This window comes from Saimiri boliviensis, chromosome 16 (assembly GCF_048565385.1).
Source record: "Saimiri boliviensis isolate mSaiBol1 chromosome 16, mSaiBol1.pri, whole genome shotgun sequence".
Taxonomy (NCBI): Eukaryota; Metazoa; Chordata; class Mammalia; order Primates; family Cebidae; genus Saimiri; species Saimiri boliviensis.
In genome coordinates, this window is record NC_133464.1 from 14,820,049 (window position 1) to 14,847,468 (window position 27,420).

General features: G+C 42.1%; 1 protein-coding gene and 1 non-coding gene across 32 annotated transcripts in view; one reads left to right on the plus strand and one right to left on the minus strand.

Moving 5' to 3' along the window:
* Nucleotides 1-27,420, plus strand: part of DOCK9 (dedicator of cytokinesis 9) — a 294,205-nt gene that overhangs the window by 207,868 nt on the left and 58,917 nt on the right. For 18 of the 31 annotated variants that reach the window (XM_074387504.1, XM_074387512.1, XM_074387508.1 and 15 more), the window contains 9 exons: nucleotides 9,453-9,599; nucleotides 9,817-9,900; nucleotides 10,526-10,637; nucleotides 14,474-14,652; nucleotides 14,893-15,006; nucleotides 17,535-17,652; nucleotides 21,512-21,645; nucleotides 23,630-23,744; nucleotides 27,306-27,372. In XM_074387504.1, the coding sequence (XP_074243605.1) occupies nucleotides 9,453-9,599; nucleotides 9,817-9,900; nucleotides 10,526-10,637; nucleotides 14,474-14,652; nucleotides 14,893-15,006; nucleotides 17,535-17,652; nucleotides 21,512-21,645; nucleotides 23,630-23,744; nucleotides 27,306-27,372 (1,070 nt within the window). Of the gene's footprint in view, nucleotides 1-9,452; nucleotides 9,600-9,816; nucleotides 9,901-10,525; nucleotides 10,638-10,944; nucleotides 10,987-14,473; nucleotides 14,653-14,892; nucleotides 15,007-17,534; nucleotides 17,653-21,511; nucleotides 21,646-23,629; nucleotides 23,745-27,305; nucleotides 27,373-27,420 lie in introns of all 31 variants that reach the window. The other 13 variants (XM_074387490.1, XM_074387497.1, XM_074387501.1 and 10 more) reach the window with 1 other exon arrangement.
* Nucleotides 5,410-5,544, minus strand: LOC120365826 (small nucleolar RNA SNORA70). The gene has a single exon (XR_005580670.1). It is a non-coding gene; the product is annotated as a small nucleolar RNA SNORA70 (small nucleolar RNA).

Sequence of the window (27,420 nt, forward strand, 5' to 3'; positions counted from 1 at the left end):
AGGTGGAGACCGTGAAGTGACCTGCCCGGGGTCACACGACTGAGCAGAGCCAGGAACATGTGGCTGAGTCCCAGTGGGCCTCTCCTAGGGTGCTGCTGTTTCCAGTCTTACAACGTGATTCATCAACACCTCTGCTCTAGGAAATGGTTTGTTTTTGGAACTTAACACAAACCACTCAAATGCTACCATGTACAACCTTTTCTGTAAGTTAATTATATCTTGGCCCTAAAACAATATTCAGAGAGTTTTTACAAGTAGTTTAAAAAAAAAAAAAAGTGCTTAAGAGGAAACACTGGCATCCCAAAGGAGAAAGCTTAACTATAACATAATTTACTATAAAAAGAGATTCACAAACACCTGTCGGAGGGTTCAACATTTTCACTTTTAGAGCACTCCCCTCTGGCTTCTGCCTCCCTGACCCTGCAGACACCCTGCTGTTCTTTCCCCTAATCACACGTTACTGAGCTGAGAACTCTTCTAGTATTATCTTAAAGCCTTATTCAGTTAGGTGTAATGAGTTTCTTAAAGCCTTCATTCTCTTAGGAGTAATGAGTTTCATGTTTGAATTAGTTGTTTTTGTGTTTGTCTTACTAACATCTGAAGAAATTTATGTCCTAATCCCTTGTTGTAGTCTTCTGAATTTACGAATAGTCACCATTCTTGTACCATTAGTGATTTCCAATACGTTGATTGCATCCCCTCAGGGGTCTTAATATTTTTAGACTAAAATTATTAATTTATTCTGATGTCTTTCTGACACTGACCTTACTACTTTTTCTGACTGGGGAGTCTTTTTTTTTTTTTTTTTCTTTGAGGCGGAGTTCTTCTCCTGTTACCCAAGGTAGAGTGCTGTGGTGCAATCCCAGCTGACTGCAACCTCCACTTTCTGGGTTCGAGCAATTCTCTTGTCTCTTGTGTCAGCCTCCCAAGTAATTGGGATTACAGGCACAAGCCACCACACCCGGCTAATTTTATATTTTTAGCAGAGACAGGGTTTCACTATGTTGACCAGGCTCGTCTCAAACTCCTAACCTCAGGTGAGCCACCCACCTTGGCCTTCTAAAGTGCTGGGATTTCAGGCTTGACTGGACAGGGGAGTCTTTCTTAAAGTACCGTGATAAGGTACATACCAGTGTTGAGGGAACACCCAGGTGCTGGATTCCTAAGAGCTAGATAAGCTTTCAGTGCCGGTTGAAATGTCCTACCCAAGGATATCTACACATGCATAGTGTGTATTAAGCTGATGCCTTCGTGTCATTCCTGGTGGTAGTCGAGTGAGTCCATTCAATGGATGTTTACATGGAGGCAGCGTTATGCTTACTTCCAGTGCTGCACTTCTGCTGAAGGTGGAAGTGGCCACCTTCTTGTCCCCAGCCAACCAAACTGTGCATTGTTACATTCACTGAGGAAGGGTGTGAATCAGACCCCCTTCGAGCCAGCATCTAAAATAAGTAGTTTCCTTACTACAGCAGATGGACCTGCAAAGTATGGATGGATTGCCTGTGGCTGTGCCAGACTTTCATTTCATAGGTGACACGTGCTTGGAAGTTACAAGTGGTATTTGAGAAAAATGTGAAGCAGACATCATGAAGGCCTATGGAGGAGTCCTCTCCCAACCCGGTGCCCCTATGGTCAAAGTTTGTTGGTGTTTCTTTTCCACCATGTATATTTAGCAGCTGTAATTTCAGCAGCCTCCTTTTGCATTTCCTTTCCTCCCATACGGAGTGAAGCACATTGCTGGCATTCCACGGGTGTCCTGGAAGAAAGGAGGTTGGAAAACTCTGTATAGCATAGGATGAATATATGCCCTTGCGTGTTGCTTGTTTACTCTCTGACCATTTTCTAGTGTAATTCAACAAGAAAAGAACTTCTTTTGAAAGTGAAAGAAGGAGAGTATGGTTCATATCTAAATAGACGGTTTGGACTTCCCCTTAACCAAATTTGTAAACACTACGTATGTGACAGGTGGAATGCTAATATGTGTACGTCACACTCGAGTGTTTTGAACAGTTGTTTGTAATGTGCAAAGCATTGAGGAAAAAATGCAAATGGAGTTGAGGGTGAATCCTTAACCTTGAAGCTGACCTAGTCATTGGAGAAAGAAGACACTCAGCTTGGAACATTGAGAGCAGAATGCAGGAATGTGTATATGTGAGCTTTAAGAATCACAGATTTATGTGGGGATACAGGTGAATCGTTACCTGAGCCTTGCAGGATACCACAATCTAGGGATAGGAGAATGAGTATTGGGCAGAGGAAATAGCTTATGCCCAGGTTAGGCCACTGGGGCAGAGTTCAGGCTGGCTAGCTTGAGATTAGAGGGGAAAGCGTAAACACAAAGATTTGCTCAGAAACAAAGATGAGATTACGGAGAGCTGTGAAGCCAAGCGGCAGACACATTGTTAGAGACCTTTCTGTAGTAGGTGTGACAAGATGACAGAGAGTGTAACGGTGGGCAGAGTGGCTTGGAAACATTTATATCAATAAGTCTGTCTATCCCCTGAAGTATAAATAGCCTATGGAACAGATTCACCAGACATTTTAAATTGTGATTTATTTATTCTTTTAGCTCTCTAACAGCAATAATATGAAATGACATTTTATGGTGATGCTGATGAAAATATGGCATTGAAGGGTTAAGGTGGGATTGGGGATAAGGATGGAGAGCATTGTGAATGAGTAAGGGAGATTATTAAGACATTATTAATTCAGCCCTGCAGTTCCACTATAGATATCTGCTGAAGAGAAATGCAAGATATAAATGTATAAAGACCTAAATGCAAATGTGCACAGTAGCTTAATTCATAATAATCAAAAAGTGGAAACAAGCCAAATGCCATCAGCTGGTAAATGGGTAGAAAATTGTGGTAACTCCACGCAATAGAATGCTGCTTAGTAATAAAAAGGAGCGAGGTAGTGACTGATGCAACAGCATGGTTGGATCTCAGAAGCCTTCTGTGAACTGAAGGAAGTTAGATACAAAACACTATGTACCATGTGGGTCTATATCCCATATGTGACATTATGGAAAAAGAAAAACTACAGTCCAGTGGCTGCCCAGGTCTGGAGGTGGGGATGGGGACAACAGATATACTTTCTCTGCTTGACTGTGGTGATGGTTACACACCTATATTCACTTGTCAAGACTCACCAAACTGTAGACTTTAAAGGTCTGAATTTTGTGGTATGTAAATTGTACTTCAATAAACCTGACTGAAACAAAACATAGCACAGTAAGGTCAGATTTGACTCAGGGAAGAAAGGCCACCTAGATGTTCAGTGTGAGATCATAGAAGAAGGAGCTTTTGAGAGAGGCAGTGGGGTAGAGGACTTGTTTACTAGGGAAGATGCAAGGTTATGAGTTAGGCTTGGGGTGTCTTATGCCTAGGGCTGTGGGTTCAGTGGGTATGACAAAGATCTGAAGTAACAGTTAGTTAAACAGGAAAATAAAAGTTTATTTCTTTCTACATGGAAACCCAAGCTCATAAGAGGCTTCTGTTCCACCGTAATAAGAGGCCTGAACTCCCTCTATCTTGTTGCTTTGTCCCCCTAGAGTGCCGCTTCTCCTTTTGATCTAACTGGGTTCACCACCACATCCATGCTGGAGCCAGTAGGGAGGGAAAGATGCACCCTTTTCTTTAAGGATATGACCCAGAAGTTGCACTGCCACATCACTGCCGCTGCTATCGCATTGGCCAGAGTTTGCCATGATTGTACATAGCTGCGAGGGATGCTGGTAAATGTAGTCTTTACATTGGGCATCCATGAGCTTAGTTAAAAATTGAGATTCTATTACTATGAGAAGGAAGGGAGAACAGGAAGGGAAGTCACCAGCCATTGTTCCACAAGAGGCTGAGGCACAGCCAAACACATTTCCAGTTGGCAGATGGAGGTTCAGCCTTGGACAGGGAAGAGAACAGATAGAACTAAAGAAATCTGTGAGTACCAATCGCTGAAACCATAAACCTAAACTTTTTTCTGGGGAAAATGACTGTGCTGATCTGAGTGACCTGATAGGATTAGTCATGTTAGATACTTATTGGGGTACTGACTCCAAGGGAAAATGGGAAGGAGCCCAGAAGACAGTAGAAGAGCCATCAGAGTGCAGTGCAGGTGTGATCCAAGGTTAACAGAGAAGGAAGGAAGCATTTTGGGCCATGGTGGAATTCTAAGTAAGAGAGGTAAACAAGGCCACTGGAGAGGCCTCAAACCTCTGCCTTAGTCATCAGTGGAGTTCCACATCCCCCAGCAACAGGCCTGCTACAGTTTCCCTGCCACCCTCAGTCACTGGCAGCGAGCAACCATGCAGGGACAGGTGGTCTCAGTGCAAATGCAGCTGTAGATTCCAGAGCAGAGTGATGGGGCCAGGAGTTCATTATGTTCCCTGCAGCTGGAGATGTGAGGCACCATTCTCATGGTGTCAGCAGGGCAGAGAGTGAGATAAACATGCAGATTATAGAGAGAAGACTGATCTTTGGGAAAGAAAATGATGAGGAGGTAGGAAGAATGGAGGTTGTAGGCTGGGCACAATGGTGCACAGCTGTAATCCCAGCACTTGGGAGGCCCAGGTGAGAGAACCGCTTGAGCCCAGGAGCTTGAGAACAGCCTGAGCAACGTAATGAGACTCCATCTTTGCAAAAAATAAAGGAAATTAGCCGGGCATGGTGACACATGCCTATTATCCCAGCTACTCAGGAGGCTGAGGTGGGAGGATTCCTTGAGCCCACGAGGCTGAGGCTACAGTGAGCTCTGATTGTGCCACTGCACTCCAGCCTGGGTGATGGAGTGAGACCTTGTCTAAAAACAAAACAAGTTGTAGAAGAAAATAGGAGAAAGAGAGAGGAAGTGTCATAGGGATCTCAATAAGGGGGAGTAATCAGAATGCTAGAAAATGTCATTGGTAAATTTCTTCTCAGCCCCATTACTTTTGTTGTTTGCTAAGCCAGAAACAGGAAGTTTCTCTCTCTCTCTCTCTTTTTTTTTTTTTTTTTGACAGGAAGCAAATTTATTGTTCATATTATGAAGGGGCAGCACAGTGGAAGCCCTCATGAGTACAGGGCCCACCACCTGTCCAAAGGGTCATGACTGGGGATGTACTTAACCCCATAGCCATCTGGGACGAGCCACTTCTCAGCCACCATGTCTTCAGATTCATCGGCATTGAACTTGGTGAAGCCCCACTTCTTTGAGATGTGGATCTTCTGGTGGCCAGGAAACTTGAACTTGGCTCGGGGCAGGGCCTCCATCACATGCTCCTTGTTCTGCAGCTTGGTGCCGATGTACGCGATCACTTGGCCAGTGTAAACCCTGGCCACAGTGTCCTGGGGCTTTCCAAAGGCACCTGGCATGCCTGTTTGGAGCCTACTTTGGGGTAGTGCAAGGTCAGAGACATGAACCTGCATCTGGAAGGCCTATCTCCAAGGTCCCTTAGAGCAACCCATACAAGAAACAGGCTGCATACACTACCAAGGAAGCTGCTGTTTGCAGCCATTGCACACTGGGCCCCCATGAGGAAAGGAACCCAGTCAGCTTAATTGGCTGCAGAGGAAGTTCTTAATGAAAAGTCTTATTTATCTCCGAAAGCAGTAAAATAGCCCATAGAGAAGAAGTCTCTAAACCACATGAGAGAGTGGAAGAACACAGTGCAGAACAAAGAAGTGAACTTTAAAGATCATTCTGAAGTCCTTACCATGAAGCAGTGATTGGGCGGCCCCACTGTGGGAGAGCAGATGACCTGTAGGGCGGGGAAGAGCCCATCACTGGATCTCTGCAAAGACCTGGCTGTTAACCACAGTGCCCATAAGGGCCTCCACAGCCAGGCTGGGTGTGGGTGTTCAGGGAGATCCCATTTAGTCGAGGAGTCAGTTGGTGGGAGCTGAGCAGCCAGCAGGCAGCTCACAAGTGTGACTCGTAGAGGGTGGGGGCACCATGCCCAGCATGTCGCTGGAAAGACTGGTCTTGTGAGGACAGGGGCTGGGCAGGCTGACACCACACTGGCAGCACCTGTCAGGTGGTGCCAGGGCAGAAAGGGACACTACAGCACATGGAAGAGGCACTGCAGCAGGATGTGGCAGGGTGTTGGGGCTGGTTTAGCTGAGAAGGCCCTTAGCGTCTCAGTGTCCTCTTCTCCACGGCCCTATCAGGTACTCACTACTGGAGCATTATCTTAGCTTGTCCTCTTCTATTGCAGTTTACAGTAATCTCCATAAAAACATCCTATTGCTTAGGTCTTTATCACCTTGAAATGTGTATCTTACCTCATTAAAAGGCTTTAGTTTGTTTTATTGCCAAATGTAATGAGGCAATAATTTAATTATTAGGACTCTTCACAACAGCTATTTGTCACTGCAGGGAGAACTTCATTCCAGCCTTCAAAGGCATGAGTTGTCATTGCCTACCCACTGAACTGCACTAATGATGGGGTTGGTATGTAAATTATCCATCATTGTTCTCCACGTAGTCTTTCTTTTTAATACAAACATTTTACTGTATTTTCTAATAAGTGCAGAATTAGAGGGATGAGTTGCCAAATCTCAGCCTCCCCACTTGCCAGTGTTCTGCTGCCCTTGCTTGATACATACCCACCCTCACATTTTTACCTTATAGTATTTTTAAAGCAGTTCCCAGATATTTTCTCACTCCATCGTAGACACTTTATTTTAGCATGTCATCTCGAACAGATAAGCCTTTAAAAGAGACATAAGCACCATAACATTATCACACCACACAAAATTAGCAAAGCTTCTTTATTATTATCTAATACCCAGTCTGTATTCAGTTTTCCCCAGGTGTCTAAAAAATGTCATTCTATTGTTGGGTTTGTCTGCATCCGGATCTAAACAGAGTTCACACATTCCATTTATTTGAGGTGTTTCTGAAGTTTCTTTGATTCTTAAACTGTTCTCTTTTCACCTGTTTGGACTTTTTTTTCTTTTTCTTTCTTTTCTTTTTTTTTTTGCAACGCATTTGTCGAAGAACTGGGTCATTTGTCCAGCAGAATATCGCACGGTTTAGACTTGGCTGATGGTAGCCTCACAGTGTTACATACATGGTTCTCTGTCCCCTATGTTACCTGTGAACTTGTGGTTGGGTCTAGAGACTTCATTTGATTTTCTTTCTGGTGCAGATACCTCATAGCTGTTACTGTTGCATCACATCAGGAGGCGTAAATGCCCAGCTGTTCTACTTTGGGTTACAATATTGATTAATAGGCTTGCATAGTACCCACTCAATCTGTCCATGATACAGTTCTCCATCTACTTTTCCTGGTTTTAGCAGCCACTGACTCAGCCCCATTGTGGAGGCCACAGGCATTTCTTGGGATACCTCTTTTTCAGGAGCAGCCAGATTGGGTAGCTAGCAGTCATGCCTGTGGTTTAGAGTTGGCCTTGCCTGGGGTCTTGGCAATTGGTCATCTATTGATGCTGTCATCTCAGGATATAGAGTTATTGGTGGCATGTATGCAGCAAAATCCCTTTGGAATTTCACATTTTACCATTCTGTTTTTTTAAAGTTGGTGAACTTCACATTTTTATTACTTGATCCTTTCCTCACTGGAGTCTTGACTCTATGGAAGTTTATAAACATTTCCTTGTAATTGGTTTGAGAATTGAAATTGTTATAAGGCTGGTATTTCAAATATTCCCAATAGGTTCTGGCATTTAATGCATAAGATAATGCCTGCCATCATGTCAGAAATGTCTAAATTCCACTTCTCAGTTTTATAAAATACTATTTGTTTGATATTGGGACATTGGTTTGGCTGCTCTAAAACAGGTCATAATGTTAGTGGTTTAAATTCGACAGCAGGTCATTTCTCTCTTGGACAATCATGAGTTGGTAGGCAGTTTGGAGGTCAGGGCAGCTAGTTCCCCAAGGTCATTCAGTGACTTCAGCTCCTCCCATCCAGTCATCCAGCGTGCGGCCTTAACCTCATCCACATGGCTGAGAAGCTGGCTCACCGCCACAAAACAGTCCAGGCAGTGGCGCAGGAAGGAACAAGGGAGGCCAGCAGCTCATTTTAAGAGGGGAGCCTGAGCAAGGCACGTATTCCTTCCATAATTTGGTCATGTGGTTCATACCTAGTGGTAAGTTAGACTGGAAAATGTAGTCTAGCTGGGCAGCCATGTGCCCTTGTAAAACCATTACTGTTCTGTTACTGAAGGGGGGAAGAAAAGGAGGGTTTTATTAAAGATCAATTAGTACTTTTTAGTAAACTCTCTAAGCCTTTGTTTTCCCATCTATAAAATGGGGATGAAAATACCCCCCTCTTGTGGCTGTTAGAATTAAGTGCATGAATAGATGAATGTAATGGAGCATGCTTCCTATTTCGGGCTCTCAGTAAATTATTCTATTTATAGGCATAGGGGAGGGGGCAGTGTGGCTTCATGTAACAGAAAGAGGCCAAGTTTTGGATTTATGGTAGACCTGGCTCTGAATTGTTGTTAGTTGTATGACTGAGGACCATGTACCTAACCTCTCTGACACTTTAACAAATGAGGATTAAACTTATAGGAGTATCATAAGAATTGAATGAAAAATTACATTAAAATATGTAGTGCAATGCCTGACATGTAGAAGATTTTTATAAGTGTTGGCTAATTGCTAAGTAATCTGGGTAAAATTTTTTAGGTTCCTGATGAGGAAAGATTACTATGTAAAGTTGATTGTAAGGAGATGCTGCCAAGCAGTTTAATCATGTACGGTCATCAAAATGTGTATTTTCAGTTTGAATATTTGGAGCTCAAATGTAAGCCAGTGCTTTCTAAGGAGATCTCTGAGAGGTACAGGTACCAGAATCATCAAAGATGCTCAGTACAAATGCAGGTCCTTGCCCCTTCTCCCTGCTGGGCTCCTGATTCAGAATCTTTGGGAATGGTTGAACCTCCACCTTTTTACAAACACTTCTGAGGCGATCTTTATGATGCTGAAGTTTGAAGTTCCAATTAGAATCCACAGCACGCACTTGAAGTATTTGACCACTTGTACAGTACTTTGAAAGAAGGAAGGATAATTCATTTTTTCCAATTTCAGATAAAGAAGACTAGGACTTTGAGGTTTTACTGGTTTTTTTGAGGCAGGGTCTTGCTTTGTCACCCTAGCTAGAGTGCAGTGGCTGATCCTGACTCACTGCAGCCTCAGACTGCTGGGCTCCAGCAATCCTACCACCTGAGCCTCCCACGTATCTGGGACCATAGGTGCACGCCACCACACCCAGCTAATTTTTGTACAGACAGAGTCTTGCTATGTTGTCCGGGCTGGTCTTAACCCCCTGGGCTCAAGTGATCCCCCTACCCTGGCCTCCCAAAGTGCTGGGGTTACAAGTGTTAGCCACCATGCCCAGCAAGAAACTCTGGGTTTTTAAAGATGGACTTAGGGGTGAGATATTTCTTTTTCCTCCCAAATGATTGCAACTTAAAAAATAATAAATGTTTGCACTGAATTCTCTTTAGTTGTTGCGAAACCAGAGATTTCCTGCGTCCTATCATCATGCAGTGGAAACCGTTGTAAATATGCTGATGCCACACATCACTCAGAAGTTTCGAGATAACCCAGAGGCATCTAAGAATGCAAATCATAGCCTTGCTGTCTTCATCAAGGTGGGGACCTCCAGGGAAAAGGATGTCGGTTATGGGACAAAGATGTGCTTTTTACAAACTGTCTAGCAGAGTGACTAGAATAGAGTGGGTTCTCTGGCAATGTTGATGGCATGTTTTTATGTCCATGGATAAACTTATTAACAGTAAATGCTGATTAGCATTCAAATTTCCGAAACGTTTGAACCTGAGATAACTTTTTGCTTGTATTCCTCCACAGAGATGTTTCACCTTCATGGACAGAGGCTTTGTCTTCAAGCAGATCAACAACTACATTAGCTGCTTTGCTCCTGGGGACCCTAAGGTAGTGTGAGGGTTGTTACCGTTCCTTTTGTCTCTCTGATTCACATCAGAAATCCACCTGTTTCTCTTTCAGTCTCAGAGGCACAACTCACTCCTATCTTGGAAACAATATGTGTGTGATATTAGGAGCATAGTAATCCAGAATGAGAAACATACCCACTGATTTTCTCTTAAACACCTGAAAGGACTTCTCAACCGCAAAACTAAAAGTATACATGTAGCGAATTATAGCTTACTTCACAAGATAACAGGAGTCACTATGTAGCATTTCTCTGGTAGAATTATCTTTTTCCCTTTTTTTTAAAGCTCTGCCTTACTAATTTTTTTATTGCACTGAGTCTGCGTCTGTAATTATAAGCTACCTGAAATCCTTCCTTGAAGAAGGAGGAACACAAATAATAAATGCCCTAAAAATCATTTGCAGTCATTGTTTAATGAAATGTGTCCTTAGTTTTCAAATCAATCCCTGCAGCCATCCTGAAATCTGTACAATGCAACGGAGTACAGAGTTCTAAGAAAGTTAAGAAGCTAATGACGATTTCTAGCATACTATTGCTGATAGGCTTTTTAGAATCCTGTATAAAATATCCTGTGGGGTATTTATGACTAAGCACTTCTTCCTGCAGACCCTCTTTGAATTCAAGTTTGAATTTCTCCGTGTGGTATGCAACCATGAACATTATATTCCATTGAACTTACCAATGCCATTTGGAAAAGGCAGGATTCAGAGATACCAAGGTAATCCATCTTTATATATTAACCTTTTTATAAAGAGAGACATTTCTGTTTAATAAGAAAAGATAATTGATTCAAGCATGATATTTGAATTTTCTGATTTTTTCATTGATTAATTTTTTTCTGATAAAATTTCCATTTCAAATAATACTGATAAAATATGGAAACTTACTTTTCAGCAGTCAGACTACAGATCATGCCAGTGTGGCTATTTCATTGAAAAATTCCTTTGCTTAAACAAAAGAAATCTATTTCAGTTGCCATAGCTTATTTTTATTTGTTTCACTTTTCCTTTTTTCTTATGAATTAGCTTTTCTTTCACCAGCTGTGGAGTCAAATGACACTCCTGTAGGTAGGTGTGGGGTGTGGTGCTTGCTTTCTTGCATTTTCCTCCTCTAAAAAATAAAGAATGCAAGTGATGGCTGAACTGCTTCCATATGCTGTTCTGTTAGGCATTTCCTATATACTTTGATCAATTTTTAAACTTACCATAAATCAGTGAATTTGTTTTCACTGGAGTGAAATTGCTGAGACACTGCTACAACATCCCAGGGAGGCATCCAGTTTTTGGCTCCTGAAGTCACTGAGTACTCTAGGATGTTTCTTTAAGAAGTAAAACAAATAAACATCCTGCTTCACCCCAAAATGCATTATTCCACCATTTTCATAGCCCTTGTCCATAGTGGTGGCAGTGACCTAAATCACGAGCAATGTGGCTCTTTCACATGCTTTTTATGTTTGCACGTTGAGTCTTTATTAATGTCCCGTGTTCTCTTTAAGTGTGAAGAGAGTTGAGCTCATAGAGGTTTCTTTGTCTTCACTGAGTAAATCAAATTGAACAAATTAGTCTGTTGAACTGTCAAGCGGATTGTATTGAGCTTAGTTCCTTGTATGTGCTCAGGTGTTTTGTGCTACAGGAGAGAAAAAGTAGAAGGATGCCACCACACTGGTAATGGCACCTGAATCAACTGCTTCTGAATTCCAAGAGAAACACAAAAAGGCATCGTTCAGAGACAAACAGCTTTCCCCCAAACAGACTGCTACTGCCTTTTAAGGATCAGGCAGGGGGACTGTGCCCTGGAGTTGGCATTCATGCATTCAACAAATATTTACCCTATACCAACTATATTGAGCTTCAGAATAAGTTGTGTACAACCTGGATGACAATCCCCAGCTATTCTATATATACAAGATGCGTAGAATGTCAGACACCAATGCATCCTAAGGGGAACAAAGCAAGGAAAGGGGATATGAAAAGGGGTGACATTTGAGACAGGTTAGCCAGATAGCAGTTAGAAGAAAGTGAGGGGTGAGCCAAGTTCCCACATATCTGGGGAAAGTTTTTCTGGGCTGAAGGAAGAGATAGGTATTCAGTGTCCCCTGATCGAACCCTGGCCCCTGACCTCTGTGGTCTCACGCCCCCCTATTCTGCACATTCCAGGCATCGCTGCTGACTCCCAGCTCCTCAAACATATCTGCCACCCCTCTATCTCAAATAGCTCCCTCCCTGGGGAATCCTCATTTTCCTCCCCAGGTCAGCAACTCCACACCTCCTGCATGGGACCTCCCAGGGTCTCCTTACCTTCTTCCAGTTCCCCTCTCGCCTGCCCTATGCTCCCAACTTCACCACAGCCTCCCTCAGCCCAGTCTCCTGTACCTGGGGACTCTCCTTCTACCTGGCACAGAACCCAGGGAGCTCTTTTTGCCCAGTGGCTGTGCAGTGAATGTGTGATGATGCCTGTCTCCCCATGACCCAGCAGGGCAGCACAAGCTGTTATAGACTTCTAGGGTATTTGGCAGCAAGACAGGCTGCCCTCAGTGTGGAGAGAACATATGTGGGTAATTTGCCTTACTACACTGATAGCAATAAATGCTTTTTAGAATTTCCATTTTCTTTCTTCTCACTTACCTCCCACTCCTGCCTTCATCTCCTTTCTTGTGTTAGTCCATTTGTGTTGCTATAAAGGAATACCTGAGACTGGGTAATTTATAAAGAAAAGAGGGCCAGTGTGATGGCTCGTGCTTATATAACCCCAGCTCTTTGGGAGGCTGAGCTGGGAGGATCACTTGAGCCAGGAGTTCGAGATCAGCCTGGGAAATATAACAGAATCCTGTCTCTACAAAAAACAAACAAAAACAAAAATTAGCCTGACGTAGTGGTACACGCCTGTGGTCTCAGCTACATGGGAGGCTGAGGTGGGAGAATGGCTTAAGCCCAAGAGGCAAAAATTGCAGTGAAATCTGCAATCTGGACAGATTGTGCCATGACACTCCAGCCTGGGCAACAGAGCAAGACCCTCTCTCAAAAAAAAAACACATAAATAAATAAATAAAAGAGGTTTATTTTGGCTCACAGTTTTACAGTCTGTACCAGAAGCATGATGCCATCATTGGCTTCTGGTGAGGCCCCAGGAAGCTTCCAATCATGGCAGAAAGCAAGCAGGGAGCCGGCATGTCACAAGGCAAGAGAGGGAGCAGGAGAGATGGGGAGTGAGGTGCCACACTCCCGTAAACAACCAGAACTCACATGAACCCAGAGCTAGAACTCACTCATTATGGCAAGGAGGACACCAAGCCATTCATGAGAGATTCGTCTCCATGACCAAACACCTCCAACCTGCCCCCACCTCCAACACTAGGGATCACATTTCAGCATGATATTTGAAGGGGACACAAATCCAGATACATAATTTCTCATGCACATTCATGCACACAAGCACCGATGTGTGAGCACACACACAATTAAACCATAAGTTGTTTTCTTCTAAGAGATTTATGTGAATTCAAGCTATGACTTATAGTTTAGATAAACTAGGTGTAATAATCATAAACAATGAACATAATTAATCTAGAAAATGAATACTCTCCCCCTTCTACTAAAGGGTTTCATAGAAGTTGGGTCCAAATTTTGGGTAGATTTAGGAGTAGCTATCTGATATGGGACAAAAGGCAAAGGGAGAGGTCTATAGACTTTCCTTTAATGGTTGAGTCAGTCTGACAATTCACAACCTAGCTTCAGCTTCATGAAATGTGTATTTCATCTTCAGGTGATACTCAGCTGTTTATATGCACCCTTCCTAAGTAGAGTTCATGTTTGCTCCTATCTGTTTTCCACAAGAGCTCTCAATTTTGTCATTTAGCTTGCTGATGATTTACCAGTTTGGTTTGATGCTTTGTCCATTTTAATTTCAGTTTATATTAAATTTGTATTTGGTTTTGAAGGTAGAGAAATATTAGGAGAATATCGTAGGAAATACTGTGTTAAATAAGTTCTTCATTCAGGAATAGCAGAATAAGCTGGTTATATATTGATTTGTTTATTTTAAATGCATTGGGTTTTAATGGGAGTATATAGGCATTAATGACCAGGAAAGGAATACATGAACTCATGTAGTAAATAACATTTTAATAAACCATGTGTTTATTATTTAATTATATGTTTGTTACGCACAAACAGCTTTTATACAGTTCTGTTAGCTAGTATAATAACATTTTTAACTTTTTCAATAACAAACTTATATTTGTAATATAACATATGCTGTCCTCTAGTCTAAAAATTGGTACTTAAACTGTTTACTAATTTAATCATGTAGGATGCAATATGTTCCAAAATCCAGTGCACTTAATTATATTTAAATTTAGTTTTCATTTGAGATCCTCATGTGCTAAGAAGTAGAGCACCCTTGTAGAGTTGATCCTTTCCCATGCAAAGCTAAGTCTAATCATCTGTTGATACCCAGGGTGGGCTGAATGCAGAAGATGGGTCTTAGGGTGTTTTTATTATTATTCAAAGAGCATTGCACCTTTCCTAACTCAGGTAGTTTCTGTCCTCATTTCAGACCTCCAGCTTGACTACTCATTAACAGATGAGTTCTGCAGAAACCACTTCTTGGTGGGACTGTTACTGAGGGAGGTGGGGACAGCCCTCCAGGAGTTCCGGGAGGTTCGTCTGATTGCCATCAGCGTGCTCAAGAACCTGCTGATAAAGCATTCTTTTGATGACAGATATGCTTCAAGGGTGAGTGGTCCCCAGTAGAAGGAAATGTGCATTGATAATGTCCTTTATTTTAAGTGGTGTAAAGAAAGTAATCAATTAGAAAATTCACAGTAACAGCACTAAGACTTTGCTCTGTTTTGGGGATAAAAATAAACTATCTGTCTTTATAGGAAGGATCCAAATAAAGAAGATGGTCAGTGCCAACCTTAGTTCAGTTCTCAAAACTCTGGGATAAACTTACCACTTGTGTCTTCTTTTCAGAGTCATCAGGCAAGGATAGCCACCCTCTACCTGCCTCTGTTTGGTCTGCTGATTGAAAATGTCCAGCGGATCAATGTGAGGGATGTGTCACCCTTCCCCGTGAATGCGGGCATGGTACGTAAGCATGGTCGCATCAACTCAGCCCATATTGGGTCCCAGGGAAGCCAGAACAAAGCACCCATAAGCTGCTGCCTAGAGCGGCAGCAATTTATTCTCTCCCTGTCAGGAAACCAGAAATCCAAAATGAAGGTTCCACTGGGGTTGGTTCCTACTAGAGGCTCCTGGGGAGGAGTCTGGGCCTTGCTCCTCTCGCAGCTGCTGATGCTGCAGGCAATCCTCGGTGCTCTCTGGCTTGTAGCGGCATCGTGCCAGTCTCTGCCTCTTATCCTCACTTGGTGTTTGTTCTCCCTGGTGTTTGTCTGTGCCTCTCTGTCCCTCTCCTCTTATTTATTTATTTTTTTTCCAAGATAGAGTCTTGCTCTGTTGCCCAGGCTGGAGTGCAGTGGTGCAATCTTGGCTCACTGCAACCTCCGCCTCCTGGGTTCAAGCATTTCTCCTGCCTGAATCTCCCAAGTAGCTGGGACTTCAGGCACCCACCATCACACCCGGCTAATTTTTTTGTATTTTTAGTAGAGACAGGGTTTCACTATGTTGGCCAGGCTGGTCTCTTAACTCCTGACATTGCAATCCACCTGCCTCTGCCTCCCAAAGTGCTGGGATTATAGGCATGAGCCACCACACCTGGTCCCCTCTCCTCTTCTCATAAGGACACTAGTGATTGGGTTTAGGGTCCATCCAGTATGAACTCATTTTAAATTACATCTTAGGTATGTAATGGAAAGACCCTATTTCCAAATAAGGGCACATTCTGAAGTCCAGGTAGACATGAAGTTGTCGGGGGACACTACTCAACCCAGTACATACCCTCGTTTATTTTGCCAGGGCAATTCCTGGTAAGTTGCATTTCTGGCTAAATAAGGGCAAACACTAAACCTTCAATTCTTGTCAAAAACTAAGCATGAAAACCATGTTCTCATGATGAATGAATGTCCTATGAGGCCTCAGAATTTTCATTTGTATATTCATTAAAAGTTTATGGGGGGGGAAAGAGATACAAAAAAGACATAGCTCTAACCTGTGTTCTAGAAGAGGTCATGGTAACCCCAGTTCTGACGGTAACATGCTGCACAGTCTGGGAAAGGCCACCTCTGTGCGCTACAGTTTCTCTCCCTCTGTCAAATTAGAAGTGAGACTGGACTTCAGGGATGCCTAGGTGAGGGACGTGAGGCCTCCACCTCCAAGAACTGATGGCCTTCATTTATATTATCTTTATGCAGTCTTTTAAAGATGTGTTGGAAATTGAGTTGAAGGAGAGATGATCCTGGAAATTATCTCACAACTTTTTGGTTATAGATGGCTTTACTTTTTACTCAGTCTTTGGTACCTTTAATATGATTGTTATTTAAAAAGGATTCTTGGAATCATCTTGCAATTCAGCTTTTTCAAAGCATTATCATTATCAAATTTCTTGTCACATTTCAGTTGCAAAAGGTTTTTTAAATGTTAACCTATAAGAATTTTTAACTAGTAAAGTTTATAAGTGTTTTACAATCTAAAACCCGCACTCTTTCTCTTTCTAATGCTCTCTTCTTGGCCTCAGAGGGCTTATCTGCTATGAATTGCAGCAGATGTTATTTCAGCATTTCCCCTTTCCCTGGTACTCTGGACTCATGAACTGGCTTGGTTGTCCATCTTCCCGCCTTGTCATGATGGGTGCACACTTGCAGAGTCTCACGCATGTTTCTGTCCCTTCCTCCCACCCCAACAGTGATACAGCGTCCCATTTTCACACTACCTCTTCACCTCCAAATGCATTACTAAATAACATTACACTCAGATGAGCCGTGTGTACACTTCTGTGCTGCATGGCTGCTCTAAAGGGCATAAACTCTATCCTAAGTGCACCTCGCTTATCTCACCCTGTACACCATTTCATTTCACACATGTGTTCTCTAACCCTGTCTGTTTTTCAAACCAAAGTGAGAAATTCAGAGTAGAATGTGGCCCTCCCTGTACTGTTTCAATCCTAACAAAAATGAACATAGGTCTTTCTTTGGCTTTCATCAAAGTAAAATCCCTTTTTCTGACCTAACTTCAAAATTAATATGATTTCTCCATGAACTAAGAGGTCACATGATGCTACAAACATCTAGAGACTGTCATTGCTGCTGTTGTAATTCCCTGCATTACAGATAAGGGCCAGCATTCCAGTTAGAAACAGCAGGAAAGGCTGTCTCTGAAAGAAAAAATAAAAAGCAGAATAATCTAAGAACATGTTGGGCATCAGAGCTCTGGAGAGGGAAAGGTGTTAGAAATGCTGGGGAAAGAGAAACAGGACTTTATAGAATGTAATTTCTCTCCTCCACCCCCACCCAGCGTTCATATCTCATGCCCCCTGCTCCCCCTCTGACCCATCCCACCCTCCTCCCTGGCCCACACCTCAAGGCTGCATCTCCCATGCAGGTGGGCACGTTGAATGCATCAGGCTGGCTTGATCCTGCACTTGCCCTAGCACTTCCAAGAATAGGGGAGGAATCCTTGCCAGTCATCTTTGATTGTTTCTGCTCTCCTCCCCTTGACAGACTGTGAAGGACGAATCCCTGGCTCTGCCAGCTGTGAATCCACTGGTGACTCCACAGAAGGGAAACACCCTGGACAGCAGCCTCCACAAGGACCTGCTGGGCGCCATCTCCGGCATTGGTAATGCTCTGTGCTCTTGTGGGCTTCTCTCTGGCATCACTCTGAAAGTGTCTTGGAGCCAATAGTTGGTGAAGAAAGCAAGCATCCTACTATGGCTAGTGGCTAGACTACCCAATAATAGGACTAATTTATGGGATAAAATAAATGGCAGCCTTTATCCGATTAACTCACGGGACTCGCCCTCTCTGAGATTATGTCTTTACCTTTGCTGCTGGTGGTGGTGTTAATATGCCATTTCATGTAGGGGATGAAACTGGGTAGAATTTAAAATGAGAAAGCCCACACCAATGCCCAAATTTATCCTACAATAATAATAGCAGTCCTTAATCTTGTTGATTTTTATGTATTTTCCACAGTTATGCACCCCTTAGTTGGCAATGTAAAGATTAAAAGAGTTAATTTGGCCGGGTGTGATGGCTCACACCTATAATCCCAGCACTTTGGGAGGCCGAGGCAAGTGGATCACAAGGTCAAGAGATCAAGACCATCCTGCCCAACATGGTGAAAGCCCGTCTCTACTAAAAATACAAAAATTAGCTGGGCATGGTGGCACGCACCTGTAGTGCCAGTGACCTGGGAGGCTGAGGCAGGAGGGTCAGTTGAACTTGGGAGGCTGAGGTTGCAGTGAGCTGAGATTGCACCACTGTACTCCAGCCTTGCAACAGAGTAAGACTCCATCTCAAAAAAAAAAAAAAGTTAATTCATGCAGAATGTTTGGAACAGAGCCTGGCACATGCTAAGTGCTCAGCAAATGTCAGCTGCTGTCACAAGTTTCCATTTGCCTTTCTTCTGGGCCTTCACTCTGTCTCCGCTCTAGTTTGCCCCATTCCCAGCTACTGCTCCAGAAGCAGGGAGGGGACCTTCCTCAGAGGGTTTGGTCTGCAGTGGTTCATAGCACTGGCTTTAAAGTCAGACACATGCGGCCTTGGTGCTGGAAACAACCATTTACTAGTTGCCATGGCAGGATGTCTATCTTCTGTGCCCTCCATCCCCATGTCTTCAAAAGGATCACGACGTGTGTGGTGCTTGGTAGAGAGGAGTCAGATGAGTGGAAACATCACTTCAGTGTAACTTTGACCATTTCCACAAAGTTTGAATACTTCTGCTTGACTCTTTTGATTCTTCTCCAATTCAGAATTCACCTTGTTAGGATTGGGGACTTCTTCAGAACTTGGAGATGGGCCATTGGGGATCTTGAGCATTATGGCCTCCAATTGCTCTGCGTTCACACTGCAGCTCTGAAAAGTACTTGAGACTGACTTAATCCTTTTTCACTCCTGAATTTTAAGATCCAAATTCACTTTTCATAGGAATTCACCAAACAGGCTTATTTATACCCAGGCTTTATCTATATCGCCTCTTTTCTTGAAGACTTAAATCCCTGTTCTCTTTTAGGAGTTCCTTCCAGGGAAGCCTCATTTTTCAACTGGGTGTACTAGTTTTTTCTGGTGGCTTTAGCAGCTCTTTGTTCATCAGGGAGTTTCTAGCTAATTTTAGCCCTGGTGCTTCTCTTTCAAGAGCAAACTTTCTCCTTAAATCTCTGTTGGAAAAATCCTGTTTCCACACTTAACTGAGAATGCGTCCTCACAGTTTTTTTAATGTCTTTGGAGCATGGTGCCTGAGAGTTTTAAAAGTGATTCACTGCCTGGATAAAAACTACTCTGAGATCACATTCATTTTAAAAGGCAAACGTTCTTAGGCTCAGGGATTTTTTTCCCCACCTACTCAGTGGTACAAAGAGAAGAAGGATGAATTTATCTTTTCATTTTACTCAAGTGTCATCTAAGGACTTTAAAAGTTATGCACTGGGCCAGAATGTTAAATACAAACACATATACACAAAAACATACAAAATGGAACAAACTAAGCATATTGATTTTGATTTATTGCATTTCCATCTGTTTGCCTTAAATTAGGACTCTAGTTCTGGAATCAAGCTTAAAACTCTGAGAACTTAGGGTCTAATTTTACTAGGGTCTAATTTTACTTTACTGAGGACCTCTTTCTCTTGAGTTCTATATTCTTTTTCCTGACTTCTGTGTTCTTCAAATGCTGTTCTACATTAAAAATGAAATATTATAAAAATTATAATTGGTTATATAGCCGTGTATTTCTTAACTCTCTGCATACAGAAAAAGGCCATAGTTTTTTCACAGTTTTTACCTGTCCCTTGTGACAATCATTTGCATAGTTTCTCTCCTGGGGAGATGCAGCCATTGGCTGACGACGATGCTTATTGGCCTGCATGGCCCAGCCTTCCCTTCTGTTTTCAAATTCCCCTGGCTCTCCTTTTCTTGGTCTTAATACACATAATCAGTTTCAGGGATAGCAGTGAATAAGTCTGAGTGTTCAACAGTGAGAAGGATTTATGACCTTGATGTCACAGGTCTTCCTTCTAAGGTCAAAGAGTTAGAGAGCATCTCGACATTGCCTGAGAGATGATGAATTTATGCCATCGGCCATCAAATTTAGAAGTGCAACAACCAATAAACTTTCAAACATACTTTTGGTGCACCCTAGGGGCTGGCTATATTTATTTAGTTCTTTGTTTATTTTTTAACTTAGAAGTATCCCAGTCCATGGCAGCTCATGTGCTTACTGAGATCTGAAAACGACCAGCCTGTTGTGAAGTGCCAAGTAACGGCATCTTCAGCTTGGGTCTGGGAGGATGTGTGCTCACGGCTGCCAGACACAGAGTCCAAATCTCCTGATGCCATCTCCAGAGCCAGCCAGGCCTTTCCACTGGAGGCATGCCTTTTGGTTCAGCACAGAATGTACAAGTCCAAAAAGTCATTTTAAGTTACGTGATTTATTTAAATCTTACCTAAGCAGGAAGTCAATCTATTACCTTAAAAAATTACATAGTACCAAGATTGGGAGTAACTTCTGCCTTCAAATGCTGTTTTTTTCATGGACATCACAAATTTTATTTCCAGGTTAGATTTCCTTTCTTCTCATAGTTGTGTATAGCAGAGATTCCCAAATATTCCTCAGCATATATTCCCAAATATTCACAGCACCCTTAGTGTTACTTTTTTTTCATGGCATCCCTAAGCCAAAAGACACACCCATCAGTTCTGTTTATTAGGTACTTAGGACCAAATAACTTAGTAAGTACTTATATTCTAACAATTTAGTAGGCACTTAAATAATACACATCAGTTTAAAGAAAAAAATTTTAGTTTCATTTTTAATAACCACAACTAACCATGAATGGGTGGTGTGCACCTGCTGGACACAGCTTGTCAACCTTTGGGTCAGATTGGCCAGCACCATTCGCATTTCCTGTCCCACACTGATTATTTGCCTTTTATCATAGCAGCCCCCCAAATACACAGCTCCACAAGTTTATCTTCAAAAGGAGCATAGCGCAATCTGCTGCTGAAACAGCAGCTTCTGGCCAAGGTCACATATCACTGTGTTCTTGAGCATTTTAAATGCCCCATGACATCCCTCAGAGTTTGGTAGGCACCTCAGTCTTTATTATCAGTTTGAATACTACAAGTTGTTGTATGGTTTAATTTTGTGATTTGATAGTTAGGTGGATTTATCTTTTAATTTTTTTTTAAGTCTTTCTTCCATCACATTTTGAAACAGGTGTGTTCTTTTAGTCTTAGCAATCAAAGGTGGTTTTTAATAAGTGAATTGATATTTACATCTGAATTTTCAGACTAGTTTCTTTTTATCTCATTGTTTGTGATCTGCTTCTTTAAAGGTGAAGTAATGGAATGCAACTCTTGAGCCAACTTTTTAACAGAAAAAATAAGTGCAATAAAAGCAATTTCCCTTAAAGTTCAATACTCATCTTTATTTTGTTCCATCTTAATAAAACTTTATTCTTGGCTTGATTTCTGTTTAGCTTCTCCATATACGACCTCAACTCCAAACATCAACAGCGTGAGAAATGCTGATTCGAGAGGATCTCTCATAAGCACAGATTCGGGTAACAGCCTTCCAGAGAGGAATAGTGAGAAGAGCAATTCCCTGGATAAGGTAATTGCTTTTCAGCCAACACAAGTGTTTCTTATGATCAAAGAATTTAATCCAAAGTAAATGTACTTCATGTTCTAGTGCTTTTTAATTGTTACCTTCTGTTTTTTTCTAAACCACCCAGCTGACTTGAGAGCTTTATCTAAGTCTGGGGCCTATTCATTGAAATGGTCTGATTCCTGTTTCCAGGACCTCATATCCTAGACAGCGTTTGCAGTGGAGCATCTTGAATGAATGGCTCTGGTGGGCTAGACAGGGAGCGACTCAAAATGCTGCCCATTTCAATTCCCTGTAGTCTTTCTCCCAGAGACACTGTCACCAACACAGCTGTCCACCCACAGGATGTCAGGTCTGAAGCCAGCTCCAGAGATTAACTGATCATGTTGGTGATTCAGGGATAAGAAATCACTCTATTCACACAGCACCCACCCACAACACAACACTTCCTCCTCAAACTTAGCCTTTTTTCTTGAAACTACTAAACATTCAGACCATTTGGAACTTCGTAGGAACGGATAAAGCTTTGGTTTAAACCTTGAGCCATGGTAGATTTGTATGACTGTGGGCACAGATTTCCTAAGTTACTTCAAGTTACAGGCAAGTGCCCATTCCAATAAACAGCTGAGCCATTTAGGGATTTATCCCCAGCAAATGTCCTTCCTCAGCAGCAGGTTGTAATCTTGTCATGCATCTGTGGCTGGCATTGACATGGTTACCTGCAGTTCTGTAGAGGTGTGAGCAGCTCGGTGCAGGTGTTTCATAACATACTGAACTTTTCCCTTGACCCCAATGTGCCTTCATGTGTAGAGGGAGAAGCTGCTCCGAAGGCACTCTGCTTGTGTCATACGCAGTGCTGGAGAGGAGGAGGAGAGCTGCCAGTCAGCCAAGAAAAACCGGGTCACTGTGGATTTTTCCCTTCTAACGGTTCCACCTTTGCCAGAGGAGACAATGCACGCCTCACCCTCCCTCCCGCTGCCGGAAGTACTGAGTTCTCCAGTGGCTCTAATCAAGCGGGCAGGCGAGAGGAGGCATCCATACCAGTTTTGCCACTAGTAGCCCCTGTATTTCTTCTGTAAATAAAAAGATTCACATATTTATTCATTAAGTCTGTTATGTACATGCATAATTTTTTTCAGTTGGCCACCAGCACCTTGAATAAAACATCTTTTTTTCACTGTTCTTTTTGCTTTGATATTTAACCAAAAAAAAAAAAAAATTTCAATGGAAATCCAACGTGGAGAGTTTTTAAATCTCCTGCATTTGCAATCACATGATGAGAATCTTGTTCTGCTTTTTTTCCAGGAGAAACTACTGCCTAGTGGCAAAATTGTCCTCTCATTTGCCCCAAGATTTCTGATATTTGTAGTGTTGAGCTAAGCTGATGAGAGAGTGACCTCATCAGTTTAGGGCCTTTGGCGATGCTGTGTTGATGTGTCCCTGTTTGTCCCCATCAGGCACCTGCCTGTTGCGTTCCCTGAGCAGTGCCCACAGCACACCCCATGATGCACCCTGGATGATGGCACCTGGGCTCCAGGCTTTGGGGTGCTTTGGGCACCAGAGCACCACAGGCACTTGCTGTTTCAGCCACCGCCGTTGTCCTCAGGAGGTGGCTGGTTGTGCGGTGTCTTCTGAGTCACGGTTCCTGTTCTTGGTCCTAGCACACACACTTTCTTGCATGAGGTTTCAATATACTGGCATCTCAGAAGGTTTTACTTGGCATAGCTAAAGCTGTGAAAGGTCTGTGCCTTCTGCTTGTCCCTCAGGAGAGCGTGCTGAGGAGACAAGTGAGGGCTTCTGTGGACAGCGTTTGAGTGTATTATATTTGGGTGAAGGGGTGCCTGTGGTTTAATTGTCAGCAAGTTAACTTGCACCTTCCAGTGTGTATGATCTGACGCAGTTCTAAGAATCTTTCTCTTCCAAGGGAGAAAAGGGAAACACATTTTCCTCCCATAATAAAGTAGAAAAATCACCTGTGTTTTCTTTTTAGCACCAACAAAGTAGCACGTTGGGAAATTCCGTGGTTCGCTGTGATAAACTTGACCAGTCTGAGATTAAGAGCCTATTGATGTGTTTCCTCTACATCTTAAAGAGCATGTCTGATGGTAGGTTAAAGTATGAGATTTCTGTTTTGCCTGTTTCAGTATTTGGTTAGTTTGTTTTTAACTTGTAATAAGTTGAAATGATACAAAGATTTCAAAGGATTTTCTTCCTTATTTGAAAGGCATATTCATTGACTAAATTCAATAGAAATAAGAGCCTTACTGTGGGAAAATCATGTCCTTAATTATTTTTATTCTAGAAAATAAGTTCTAAAATGTGGATGGACCTATTTCTGAAATTTATATTAAACTGGGACCTAGCATCTTAACTAAAGGAGATAGAAGCATATATATAAAATAGCTTTTGACTTAAAAAAAAAAAATTGTAGGCTGGGCGCAGTGGCTCACACCTGTAATCTCAGCACTTTGGGAGGCTGAGGAGGGCAGATCACCTAGGTCAGAAGTTCAAAACCAGCCCGGCCAATCCAGTGAAACCCCGTCTCTACTAAAAATACAAAAATTAGCCAGGCATGGTGGCACACGCCTATAGTCCCAGCTTCTCAGGAGGCTGAGGAAGAATTGCTTGAACCAGGGAGGTGGAGGTTGCAGTGAGCCGAGATTATGCCATTGTACTCCAGACTGGGCAACAAGAGCAAGACTCCATCATGAAAAAAATTTTTTTTTATTTGTCCAAACGAACTTACTGGCAACTTGCATAAGTGTGTTTGTCAGTCTCTGGAATTAGAATATATGTTGTAGGGGGACCTAAGCATTCCTTCCATTTAGAGTGTATATGATATTCCTGGCTCAAACTGGAAGGGAAAGATGTTATTTTAGTTTTCTAATGGAAATGGTGGTATCATCATAGATTATGTTTCTGTTTAAGGGTTTGACAACCATATTTTAAAATAAGAATGAGCAGAACTATGAATGCTCTATCTGGACCACATAAGGCTTGCAAATGTCTATGACAGGACAGTTTCAACTCTGTTCGCTCATCTGTGTATCTGGCTGTGTAATATAAACAATCCCATTATACAATGTCACAGTTCTTATCCTTGGCAAAAATCTTATTTTTTCTACAACGAATTAAAAGCTATGCTGTGAACTTCATTAAGGTGATTGAATTAAGATGAACTCTCTTGAAAACAAAGTATCATTTGTTGAGAACCTGAAGGCCTCTTGTGCTGCTTATATCTGGGGGCAGGAGGTATGTACTAAACATCCAGTGGAAGGTATTTCTGCCTGAAAATAGAATTTCTTTTATATCAAGCTTCCATTTTAGCAGCATTAGTAGACTGACTTTTTTTTTCCCCTGACCCAAGCCAACGTACAACCTGACTTTTTAGCTCAGATGGTAGAAAAAAACCTGCTTGCCCTTAAAATAGTTAAAGACTGGGTAATTCATTCTTCTGTTGATTTGTTACTTTAAAATGCTGTTTCTTAAAAAAGAACAGATGAGCAAGACATTCCCTGAATGATGACCAAATCCACTAGCACAGGGCACTTAGTCTGATATTTGGGTTTATAAAGTTGAAATTCTTCCCATTTAAGTCAAAATTTCTAAACTTTGCTTCATGGTGATCATGAGTTTTAGCCAGCACTAGAATCCTGTTTTTCCTTTGTTTAAAGTTTTCTTTAAAATAGTTTAAATTTCAAATACTGAATATGATCTATAATAACATAACTGCTTTTTAAAGACAAATATACAAGAACATTTGAATTCAAGTGAAAATTACTCTTTAAAGTCAAACATATTTTTAAAATGAAACCACTTGTTCAAAACAATTTTAGAATATATTTCTTCTCAATTTTCTTCAAGTTATCGTTTTCCCTTTATCATTAGAATTTGTTATATGTGCAGCCTATTTAAGAAATCTTCTCCAACCCCCAGGGTCATGAAGATATTCTCATATTTTCTTTGAAAGCACTGTTATTTATATTTTCACATTTAACTCTAAAAATCTAGCTACAATTGGCTTTTGTGTGTCATATGGGTTAGGGAGAGAAATTGCCTCCAGAGATAGTTACCACATAGACAACCAAAATAAGTTGTGTAACTCTGTAGCTACTCTTTGATTTATTCCACATTTAATGAACACTTTCTACATGCTGGGCCCTTCCTGGAGGTCCTTCTTGTGCTATTTCCCTCTCTGCAGAGCTTATCTTTGTCTTCCCACTCTCCCCAACCAGTAGCCAGGGCCCCGAGCAAGGAATGGCAGCATCAGTGCCCATGCTGCTGGCCCCTCTGTCTGGTGTGTGCTGACGGTGACCACTGAGGCCTGCAGGGTGATCCTACCAGGCTCTCCAGCACACACTGAGCTCCCTGGGGGCTCACCCTACCCTGATGGCCAGCCTCAAGTAGCCAGAGTCTGTTCCTCTGGAATCTAAACTCAAAACCCCTAAAGATGGAAGCCCCTGGCCCACCCTTGTTGCTGGTCTAATAGGCCAAGCTGCCTTTAGAATCAGATGCATGCAATTTTAATTCCCACCCAACCATGATTCTTCAGACTGGTAAATGGGAGAATTACTTAACTTCTCTGAGCCTCTGTTAGCTCATCTGTAAATGAGAACTTTCTTCTGCCCCAGATATGGTGAGGATTAGTTGGCACAATCTGTGTGAAATTGTGAAAGTACCTAGTACAGTGCCTGGCATATAACAGATTCTCGGTCTGTATCTCATGTCATTCCTGCCTGTCATTGTTCTTGACAAGTGTTGAGTGAAAGCCTGTGGCCATGCATCTTCAGGAGCCATCAGCATCCCCACAGTGACTCTCTCTGCTCATCTCAGGCCCCCAAAGACTCTGGCTTTTTCCTAAGAGAAATCTCTACCTATTTCTCAACCTCAGTGTAAAATATAAGGATGCAAAAAAGGTTAGCTATCAAATGATGGCACTCAAATGACAGTAATACTCAACTGTTAATGGTACATACAGGAGTCTAAATGCACATCCATTTGGTACAGCTATTTCGCTTCAAAGAACTTATCCTGTAGGTATAGTTAGACATGCATGCAAAGACCCACATAAAAGGATGTTCACTGAAACATAATTATAGTAGCAAAAAGTTAGGTGGGGAGAACAGTAAATATCTATCAGTAGGAGACGAACGCAATTACGGTCTGTCCACGCAAAGGAATAGTATGTAGCTTGGAAAAACTTGAGATAGATCCAAGCTGTATTGTTCAGTTAAAACTCAAAGAGCAAAGTGATGTGTGTAATATGCAAAGATTTTCAACAAATTCCCTTTTGGAAAGAGATCCTGTAATAGGAGACAGGATATAACCACATAACCAGAGCCCAGCTTTAGGTGATGTGTCCACATGTATTCTTTAAATTTTCTAGTCTATTTAAGAGCATGCTACGTTAAGTTTAAATGAGCATTGTGCTAGAACATAGCACTAGATGAGGTATGATGAGATTAAAGTTCAGATGTTCAAATGCAGCATCTTGAAGTTGAATAGGCCTCTGGTGTGTGATATCCAGTTTACAGTGGTCAGCTCTAAAAGGGTGCAGGGGAAGGGCTTGGAGGCCTATCCAAGGTCTCTTCCCATCTTCACAATAGGTGATTCTCCATAATGTATATGGTATGGATTGTGATTCTAAGTGAATGTTTATTTTCTAGATGCTTTGTTTACATATTGGAACAAGGCTTCAACATCTGAACTTATGGATTTTTTTACAATATCTGAGTAAGTAGCTTTCTCTTTGCTCATTGCCTCTTGATTTTTTTCTGGATC